This window comes from Cibotium barometz, chromosome 34 (assembly GCF_041138505.1).
Source record: "Cibotium barometz isolate CiBa-2024 chromosome 34, ASM4113850v1, whole genome shotgun sequence".
In the NCBI taxonomy this organism is placed as follows: Eukaryota; Viridiplantae; Streptophyta; class Polypodiopsida; order Cyatheales; family Cibotiaceae; genus Cibotium; species Cibotium barometz.
In genome coordinates this window covers 4,567,429-4,578,677 of record NC_141079.1, presented here as the reverse complement: position 1 = coordinate 4,578,677, position 11,249 = coordinate 4,567,429, and the positions used below count along the sequence as shown (strand labels likewise).

General features: G+C 42.0%; 1 protein-coding gene across 1 annotated transcript in view; it reads right to left on the bottom strand.

Moving 5' to 3' along the window:
* Positions 1-214: 214 nt before the first annotated feature.
* The window catches only part of LOC147618635 (beta-galactosidase-like), a 45,491-nt gene continuing 34,456 nt past the window's right edge, over positions 215-11,249 (bottom strand). The window contains exons 13-18 of the mRNA XM_086773668.1: positions 8,931-9,040; positions 8,605-8,715; positions 2,114-2,224; positions 1,624-1,835; positions 735-1,062; positions 215-511 (exon numbers count right to left, since the gene is read on the bottom strand). Coding sequence (XP_086629794.1) covers positions 401-511; positions 735-1,062; positions 1,624-1,835; positions 2,114-2,224; positions 8,605-8,715; positions 8,931-9,040 — 983 coding nt within the window. The 3' untranslated portion in view covers positions 215-400. The remainder of the gene's footprint in view (positions 512-734; positions 1,063-1,623; positions 1,836-2,113; positions 2,225-8,604; positions 8,716-8,930; positions 9,041-11,249) is intronic.

Below are 11,249 nucleotides of genomic sequence, written 5' to 3'. Positions count from 1 at the left end.
AAGCAGAGAAGCTGTTGATTCTGGCCGTGGGCTGTTTTCCCAGTCCCCAAAATTTCTAACCGGTTGCAAATTAAATGAGATGAAGACAAAGTCTACATAATAAAGGTTGCAAAGGGCAAGACCCATGCAAGGGAGTGAGTATAGAATTAGGAAATCTCTCCCCGAAAAAAATTGAGATGAAGACAAAAGTGCATTAAGATGGGGAATAGACCAATTAAAAGTGGAAAAAATAACTTAAAAAATTAACCAATTGCATAAATGTTGCTCATCTTCAATGACCACTTTACCCCCTTGGAGGGCATGAATACAACACATCTTGTGCAGCTTTAACACAAGTTAAGTGCTTTCAAGAGCTCTCAAGTACTCTCAAGGTACAAGGGATCAATGGGAGAAGCCACTGTTATGAGCATTGTGCCTCCACAGCTAGTCTTTTATTTTGTTCTGGGCATGGATCCCCTCCAAACATTAATGATGATACAACAACACTGCATTTTCTGCGAGCAAGACATCTCTGTTACAGAAAAAGCCAAATGAATCAGTCTCTCTCTCTCTCTCTCTCTCTCTCTCTCTCTCTCTCTCTCAATTCATGATCATAGCTGCATCAACACAACAATTTCATAATACAAACTTCAAACATACACTTCACTCTCACAATTCAACTACTCGAGGCTCACATTGCAAACCAACCACATTGCATTTAGTTCCTTTTCCTTTGACTTCAGGCATCTCCTTACCTTTTCCAGGATTCCCAAAGACTTTGGGGCATGGCAAAGTCCACGTTGGAAATTCCCACATTGACCAGTTGGAGTCCCAAAACTTGCAAAATTTACAGATGCTATTGTTTGCCCTTTTCCACATTCCAAGCTTAATTGTGGAAAACTCATATTTGCTGTTGCAGAAGACCATTTGCTGAGAGGTGGAGGGTAATCTTCTGCAATATACCCGCATACTTTGTCTACAACTCTGACTACTTGCGATATCAAGCTTGGATCACCACCAACTTCTTCAAAAAGAACCAAAAGATTATTCGTCGGTCGCAACCACGACCTTGGAACATGGTACCTGTGGAAGAGAACAATATGGAAACATGTTAAAAACATCTTGACCATGGGGCTTGTAGTGGAGTGGTAAGGGTGCTTGACTCTCCTGGGAGGAACCCAGGTTTGACTCCTGCAGTACCGGGAAAAAAAACATGTGAAGTGTGAAAAAAGTGTTAACTTGTCTCAAGCTCGAAATCAGTGTCATCACTAAATATGTACATGCACATGCATGAGCAATGTATTTGTTTTCGTGCCTGTGGGTGGGTAGATGCATGTGTGTTGGAAGGACTTCTATGTGCTCAATGTCCAGCATCTTTGACAGTAGTGGACACCAATCTTATGATGCTTGTGTCACATGAAGACAGCATTAAAATTGTGGCTTGCTTGACAACCTCCCATATGATCTAGCTTGAGCAAGCAAGCATCAAAGACATACATGTACACATCCATGTATGAGGTGTGAATCAATGCTTTTTCGCATCAAACTCAATCAGGAAGCGAAACTTGATATAGGAATAAAGCCTTTGCCACTCATAAAAACAAGAAAAAGAAAATTTCATTGGTTGAAAACATATTAACTTACCATCTTTGAGAAGGTTCTCCGCAGTTAAAAACACACTTTGTTTGGTTAAATACCCCTCTATAATCACAACCGTCTGAGCAACTGTTGGAAGGAACTAGGTAAGAAGGCCAAAACCGGCCAATGCTTTGCCCATTGACCCATGCTTGTCCTTTCCCCATGCTACTTAAGTCAAGTGCCACAGGATCATCTCCACTTGGGCCATCAAAATATGCCTGTTGAAATTAAGCATAATTTCAGATTAATTTGTACTTCCGCACTCCCAAATAAACCAAAATCCTGTCTCTCTTAGTTACAAGTAAAAGAATAAAGACCTCCAGTTTCGTAACTAAGAAAACAGGAAATGTAATGTATATGTATATGTATATGTATATGTATGTGTGTATGTATGTATGTATAGGTATGCATGTTTGTATAGAGTATGTATGTACGTACATACGTATGTGTGCGTGTGTGTGCATGTGCTTCAAATATTAAGCAGAGGCAGCTATACCTTATACCAGATTAAGGATTGATTTTTAGGAAGCATAGGTGCTGATGACCAAATAACATTCTTGATACCATGGGCTGTGTAAATGCTCAAATGCTCCCCTTTGACTCCTACCTGAAACATCCAAGGAAAGCTTAATCTCATCAAAGAATACATCTCTTTCCAATACCAGATGCATCACATGGACCATAATAGAACTGGCTGGATATCATCTAACCTCCCAAAAATGGAAACCAGAAGAAACACCATGATAGCTCTTTCTAGTCATGCATAATGGTCAAGGGCCAATTCCCATGCAACACCAAATTTCTAACCAATTGCAACTTTGGGGTTGTTTAAGTGTAAGAAGACATAGTTACCCGAGGTTTTTTGTGGTTGCAAAGTGAACATATAGGATTTAGAACTGTTGAATTTGCAACCAGTTGCCAATTTCGCATAGCGTGGAAATTGGCCATAGGGATGTTAAGAATGCTGCAAACAGTACTCAAACAGCAGGAGAGCAGAAAGTCCCATTCAGGGATAAGTGCCTTAAGTATGCTACTCTTTTTGGATACACACAAACATACATGCATACATGCCTATAAATCAAAGCAACTTAATCTTGAGAAACAGAAACTCTAAGCTCTTCTTGTACACTTACACTTGCTGTCACCAGACACCCTCAATAGTATGCTACAATCCTTCATTCAGGCCTGTACTTGCTACAAGGATCAAGAGGTTTCTAGTGTATATGGAGGATTGGGGATGTAGATTAAGGAAAATTAGAGGAAGTTCAATGTGATGCTCAGAGCAAGTATAGGTCCAAAACTGTATATATAGTACTTACTGTACATGCTGCACTGAATTGGGGGTTAAGTATGAGCAAAAATGAAAGGTCTTAAGCGAGCAAAATACTGGCTGTCCCCAAAGTTTATTTGCGCAGTGACTAATGGCAGACATATCTACCAAAAACCATATTGCCAAAAGGCCATCCTATCTATGCTATAAGCTACACTCCATGAAATATAGGAAACTAGTCATGATAATTCTTCCAACATCTATCTGCCTAGAGTATCGAAGTAGATGAGTGCATACTTTATTGCCAGATCATGAGTATAAGGTGAGTTTAGAATATGATTTTTGTGTTTGATCTCATCCCTCACCCTTCGGTGCTGGGCTGGGATGAAGTTTTCTCACTTCAACATTGGGCGAAATATAGACTCTCATTTTCGCCCCTTAAGGATTTCCACACCTCTAGAAAAATGGGCTCATGGTAAATTTTTTGCAAATCAAATCAAAAGTTAGTGTAGATTGCACATTTAGAATCTACTCATTGAGACCTTTCCAATGATATATAACATGATGGGAAATTTTGATTATTCAAGAAATCCCCAAATTGGTGATAATGTGGCATTCCAATGATATATAGCATGATGGAAAATTTTGCTTATTCGCCTAATGACTACCCTGTCACGACATCATATGCATGTAACAAGGGGTGATTTGTTAAAGTGGTTTTTAAATACATCACCTGTGTTTTGTTTTCACAAGAAAGCAAGTCAAATGCAACATGCATAGATTTTGGATGCAAATTCACTGCCAGTACATAGCATAAGAAACTGGGACACCTTAATGCAACAAGTATGGCATAAGAGACTGGTAAGCTGAGCGCAATAGGTACTTTGGATTGTGAATTGATACTATCATTGGCGAATCTGATGCTGTCACTTACACTCCCATTTTGATGTGTTGCTCTTTCTTGAAGGGATACATGGAGAAGCTTGTGGGCTTTGTAGTCAAAAAGCAGAAAAACTATAACAATGGAAAGTTCATGTCATTTCTCAAAATAACAAAAATGAAAGTGTCATCCTGACTTCATGAACTCAAATCATCAAATCCATGAACTATAACAATGGTAAAGGATTCCATGAGCTCAAATCATCGAATCCATCATGCATAGCATAGAGTAAGTGCCATGGCATAGTCTATGCCAAGTTATCAAGGTATGTCAAGGTAGATTCTTTCTTCAAAGTGATCAGGGCTTCTGAGAAGGATGAGGGAGAGCTAGGCCTACAGGTCTCTCACCATAGTATTTCGGCAATACCAGTCACAGCCCCACCTACAGATCACTGGCGACTAGGCTCATGCCAATGCCAAAGTTGAGAGATTTGCAACAACATTGCAGCCTGGAACATTTGGCGAGCTAGATGCAGCGAGGCCATAGAGGGTATATCCATACTCCGCTTGCTGAGTCCATCAGGAGCATTTGGCTTGACATCATTTATACTCTCCGCGGTCAATGAGTAAAGTTACAGGGAGGTTTTGAGCGCATGCAAAAGCGACCGGAAGCTTTCTTACAGTTCTGGAGGCCTGACCCTTTTCTCACAGATAGAGGTGGTGACCCCACTTGGCATTACAGACCACCTATGTGGTTGTTCCCCCTCCCTTCCCCTACATGAGATAGCCTTCTCCTCACAGAGCAGCCAACCGGAGAAGAAGTGTCTCTTCCCCTTATGATCATGTGATTCCCGCCCCGTACATGAGGCGAGTTTGTATCTAGCACTTTGTGGTTGTATCTAGCCTTTTGTGGCTACCTTTCATTAACTAATAGAAGGATATTTTTTTCGAGAAAAAAAAAGATTCTTTCTTCAAAAGCATGCACTTGGTGCAAGGCAAGGTAGGCCTATCTAACATGAGGGAGACAAACAACCATAATAATACTTTCCCTGGATGGTCTAACTAATTTGTAGGTTGTCATGGCATTAGGAGAGCCTGCAAATGTGCGCGCGAGCGCGCGCGCGTGTGTGTGTGTGTGTGTGTGTGTGAGGGAGTAACTGCCAATCCTGTTATTCTTTCTGACCTAATGGTTAGGACGACATACTCACTCCTCCAGCCATCACCATGGATTCATTCACATGCTAGTTCTCTTTGGCATATGACAAAATCACTTGCTTGGTGGCGAAAGAATCTTCGCAATTTATGGAGGAGTAAATTGCCTCTCAAGCAAAAGCTTTTCCTATGGCGTTGTCTTACAGGTTCCTTATCTGTGGGAGTCACTCTTGCTAAACAAAGGATTGCATCTGCTTCTTGTCTTCGATGCATGGCCCCTTCTGAAACGGTGCCTCATTTGTTTTGGACGTGCTCCAGCACTAAGGCCTTCATCCGCAAAATTTCCATGTTACTTCGCCTTCGTTTCCCTAACTCTTTTTTTGGGAAACACTTTTGGCTTTTTGGCATACTCCCTACAACCACGGTCCATTACTCTTTACTTTTGTACTGGGTCAGATATTGGGCTTTCTGGACCATATGGCAAGATCACAACATGAGATATTTTGGGAAACCGTTTTTGCAATCTTATCAGTATTTTAAAAGCTCCTTACGGCAATCTGTTTATGATGCTTACCACCAAGGAGATCTTCATCAGTCATGCTTGGAAATAGTTTCTCTTTGCTTCTGATTTCCCGTTGAGGCTCTCCGTTTTGGAGACTCTCATGTAAATTTCTTTGATAATATACTGTTCATGGATTTACAAAAAAAAAAAGTGAAAAAGTGTGTGTGTGTGTGTGTGTGTGAGAGAGAGAGAGAGAGTATTGCATAACCCAATGATATTACTTGATTAATTGATATGTTAACCTTACAAAGTGCAATGCTTTTATAGGCATGTAGGGTCATAGACTTATCTTTTGGCCGAAAGAAATCACACACATTGGATGAGTGACACATGCCACACTTATCCTATCCACGCCTAAGGATGGGTTCATACACACATACATACTCACAGGGAGTGTTCATACACAAGGCTCCGAAAACCATCGAACTCCACTTTAGAGTGAAGGTGGAGATCCTTGAGAAAGCCTTCAATAGTCATAATGGTTTGGACTCTACACTGCACCTCGTACTCAAAGGAAACGCAATGGCACCAACACATGAACTCCCATGTCAGGCCTAGTATAAAAGCTTGACCATCTAATGATAGCCTAAATCAGCTTTCTAAGAAAAAAAAACCCTTGCTCTAAACAGGGATATGAAATGGCAATGAAACCTTTTATAACATTAAGGCATTACAAAATGAAAACACACAAAGATTATTCAGTTTTTGGGGGGCACAGATCCCTTGACTCATAGACATAGGCTTCAAGAAGATCTTCCTCATCAAGAGAAAGATCTTCCACAACTGTAAATGCTTGCTCTGTGTGGTTGTGGATGTCTCAGCTTCATGTGGATGTCTTAGCTTCAGGGACATCTTCTTCTTCAGCTTCTTGTACAAGGTTGCCACGTGTCCTTTCTTGCTCTTTGGCCAGCATCTTTCCTCCTTGTGTCCAAGCTTTTTGCAATAGTTGCATCTGATGTCCTTGTTCACCTTCTTCCAATTGGTTACCATAACTCTCTCAGAATTGAACCCTTTCTCAAATTGACTCTTCTGAGTCGACGATCTTCCTCAATCAGTCGTGCAATCATATCATCATATGACATCTCTCGAGCCTTCCTTAGAAATGTTAGAATTTTTGAAAATTTGGAGCTCTTCTATACTAGATAGAAGCACATCCTTCTTATCATCTTCGTCCATTGTAACTCCCAAGCCAAAGAGTAGTTGTAATACACAGCCTATCTTGCTCAAACTTTCACCCAAAGTTTCTTCTTCATTCATTTTTAAGCCAAAAAAAAAAATCGCTTAAGAAAAACTTCGGAGCTCATGATTTTATTGCCAAACAAGTTCTCGTCCCATACCTCTTTAGAGCTCTTGTTGAAGTCCACAAGAATTAGGTTGTAAGACAACCCAAGCCCAATGAGTGCCATGGCTTTGTCATTTTTATCAATCTAGGTGTGAATCTTCTCATCTCCTTCTCTTGATTTTAGGTATGTGCCATTGACCATGTTCCAAACACCATCTCTCATTATCAGAAGATGCATCTTTATTTGCCATTCTGGGAAGTGGCCCCATTGAATTTCTCAAGCGTTGTGTAGCTTCTACTCACTTCCATGTTGATGCAGAATTCTAAAGCTTGTAAAACCCCCAAAATTTTGGTGAGTGCAAGGGCTCTAATGTGATGATTTTACCTAATTTCTAAAAATCCCTTAGTTTACTACTTATGTGGCCATGGAGGCAGAGGCATCGGTGGTGGTGGTGGTGGTGGTGGTGGTGGTGGTTGGCAATGGAAACACAGCACATGGTAGCGGATGGACAGTGGCGGCGGAGTTATAGGTGGGAGAGATGTGGGAAGCAGGGCACCCAGCCAAATAATGCAAAAGGGCAGCACGTGGGTGGCATACAAGTGCTGTGGCACAGCGCTGGTGGCGAAGGGTGGCTGCGCAGCTGCGTTGCTAACACATGCAGCTCAAAAGAGGTGTGTGAAGTGGCGCAACAGAGGCAGGCTAGCCTGGCTCTGATACCATGTAGGTTGTCATGGTACCAAGAGAGCCTGCAGCAGCGAGAGAGAGAGAGAGAGAGAGAGAGAGAGAGAGAGAGAGAGAGGAAAGAAAGAACAATATATTAACGTCTCCTAAAGGCCGAAATGGCCCATGAGACCAAAACAAGGTACAACTGATGATGATGATGTCTCATCATAACAAATCTGAAAGAAAGAATGAAAATAGTAAAACATCCTAAGAGAGCTAAAAAGCTGAACCGCTGAATCGTCGCGGTAAACTCCGAGAGAGAGAGAGAGAGAGAGAGAGAGAGAGAGAGAGAAAGCTGTACTAACGTCTACTAGAGGCCAAACTCGACCTATGAGACAAATCAATGTACAACTGTCAATGTCTTTTGGATGTCCAAAAAAAAAAAAGGACAAAATGAACATGAAATAAACTATGAAAGTACTGAGCTAGTGGGGGGGGGGTGTGATGGATGGAGCACTACTACTAGAGGCTCAGTATGCAACCTATATGCGCAGGGTATACAAGAATGCAATGTAGATCTGTCTAGCTCCAACCAGTACCATAATGGGGGTGTAATATGTGATACATAGGCGATGGCGAGGCAAAAATACCTCAAAGCATGATCTCCGGGTGTGAGTGTAAGTGAGCTAGCCGCTCCCGGAGAGAGAGAGAGAGAGAGAGAGAGAGTATTGCACAACTCAATGATTACTTCATTGATTGATATGTTAACCTTCACCGAGTACAATGCTTTTATAAGCATGCAGCCTTATCTTTTGACCCAAAGAAATCACACACACACACTGATTACTTGATTGATTGATATGTTAACGTTCACCAAGTACAATGCTTTTATAAGCATGCAGCCTTATCTTTTGACCCAAAGAAAACACACACACACACACACACTGGATGAGTGACACATGGCACACTTATCATATTCACCAAAGGGTGGGTTCACACACGCACACACTCATAGGGAGTGTTCACACACACAAGGCTCCGAATCCCAACATAATTAAGCTAGTCCTTACAAGACAATGCTTCTTCCTGTGATATAAATTTCAAATAAGCCAAACTTGGAGAGAAGCATTTTCTTTACGAAGATTCAAGATGGTAATATTATTGACAAAGATGCCCACCTGATGTATCCAGTGTTGTGTAGACAAATCTAAGGTGCCATTCTGAAAACCCTCCACATAAATCGATCCTTGTATGCCAGTTCCTGTCAAATCATAACCTGTAGCACCAGTCTGGAAAATAATTTCAGCTTAGTGGACTATATGACTGATAAATTATAACCAATAAATTAAGGTTCATGGGTCTAGAACTAGCTGATTTAAGATTGATAAAGTTCGTAAGTTTAGGATCAAATGAGATGATATATAATCTTAAACATGTCACTTCATCTGGTCTTAAGCCCATGAATCTTGTTTCATGAAGCCTGCACAAGTTTAAATTCCCGTACCTGCAAACCCACTGTCATACTTAAAATTGCAATTTCATTTTTGCCAGCATGAAGCTTGATTGGCTGTAAGACCTGCACCGATGGACTGCCCCATTCACCCTGGGCACTAACTGGAGTGCAAGAACACATTATGCAGTGAGATATTTCTTTCAATAAGAAAAAATCATTAAACAATCACTCTAACCACAAGTCTTCACCAAGCACGATCCTTTAGCAGTTATTCACATCCTTATTTTGATGTGGATTATATATTAGGTATTGAGGTGTCCAGGTTTGCCCCCTTATGGGCAGCAGGCACTCAGCAAGGGCATGCCGATGGCAATCACATCCTCTTCACAACCTGTAAAACACTTCAGCAGTCTCTCTGGATTAGTGTGTTGGCTCCAAGCACACGTGCACACGTGGAGTCCTGAGAAAGAGGGCACAATCCCTCCAAAGAGCCAGATTCCTGTCCGTAGAGACCAAAGCCCTCCTCTCGTCAGCTATGAACTTAAGATCTGGGACATCCTCCAGCGGCATAGAGTGACACCAGCACAGGAGATGGACATTGAGTGTACGTGTCCAGTCATAGGAGAGGATGACATATGATAGTACCTTCTTAGGATGACTTATGATAGTACCTTCTTGTTTCATTGTACATACAAGGTTCGTGTGGTACACGGGCTGTGTTTCTTTGGCCAGAGAGGATAACTTCCATGTTCTATGACTTCAGGTTTACACATGGATCGTATGCACCCCTTTTTGGTATCATAGACACTTTGGGTCTATAGTAAACATTGATTCTCTCTCTCTCTCTCTCTCTCTCTCTCTCTCTCTCTCTCTCAAGCCAGACAGGACACTAGTGCAGGGCGGAAACAAACAGGGCTTGCCAGATGTGCTTCCTTGGAGTGCGCAAGACAACATGCATTGCTGGAGTGTGCTGGTTATGATCCTATTCATGCACCACTCCTCTCACATCTTTGAGGATAGAGATGACATTCACTCCTTGCACAAGCTAGACAGACTCTCGCCATAGCTACCTTCATCAAGGAGCTGCTTTCCATTGTCGATAACACTCCAAATCATCAATATCTAGCAATCTCGCCTTTACTTTTAGTTCTTGTCACCACCTTTTCCACTGTGGAAAGCATTTGTACCACTTTTGATTGTCACATAGGCCGTATTCAGCCTCAGAAAACATTAATACAATCTCTCTCTCTCTCTCTCTCTCTCTCTCTCTCTCTCTCTCTCTAGCCTATGATTACAAAAGACAAACATTCCCATAGGTTATACAGGAGTTTCTCACTCTGCCGGATATGCTTCGCAACCTACAGCATGGCTCCGAATTTTCTCAAGTGCTTGGTCATATCCAGATAACATACTGAACCATGGCTCAGATCAGCCATTAAAGTTCATCAGCCACACATATACAAACATACGCATGGTTTAGATAGTAGCCTATGTGTATCCCAACCACAAGCTTTTGTCATACTGCACAAGCCCCATTGACCATCTTTCTCTCTCTCTCTCTCCACAGAAACTATATTGTTGCTTTGCGGATTTTTGCAAAGCATTTGGCACAATCCCAAGAGTTCAATTGATTAGTAGGCTACAGTTGGAAGGGCTAGTGATATATAGGCCACTATGACGCTATATGGGCAGGTCAATGGTAAAGTGAGCACAATTGAGGGACTCTGAGGAGAGATTCATAGCACTATCAGACTGTAACCAAGATTTGCACTCTCCCCTACAACCTTTGGACTCAACAATGTACATAGATAAATTGGAAGATTTTGTTGAATTTTTGGAGAGGCTGGCTCTATGCTGGCACAGATTGTGGTCTCTATCCTTTCTTATGCAATGATGTAAGAAGACCAGGTCACACACTTTAGAGGGGCTGCAACACCATTTAGATGCCTTAGCGAAGCTGAAGCTTTGCCACAAATGTGTATCCCGCACTTGGTGGTTTTGGGGCCATGGGCTGTGGACAGCCCGAAGGCCAACCCGTTAAATGGACCAAGCGGCCCATGCATAGACACCCAGCCTTGGGGGGCCACACGTGTGAAACATGCATGACAAATATGCAAATATTTTTTTCAATATCAGGTTGGCCAGCTCCTTGTGCAAGTCGGCCAGGTCATCCAGCCCTCCAACCCCTATATAAGGGCGCTCCATACCCTTGTCTTCACATCAGAGATCTTTGACATAAGTACTTGCTTCTGCACATGCGCTAGACAGTCTAAGATAAGGTAAAACGCAAGGGAAAGGTGCTGAAAACAGAGGGGACCTGCTGTGGAAGGAACACAACCTGTAGAGGTCATCTAGAGCATAGTCACAAGT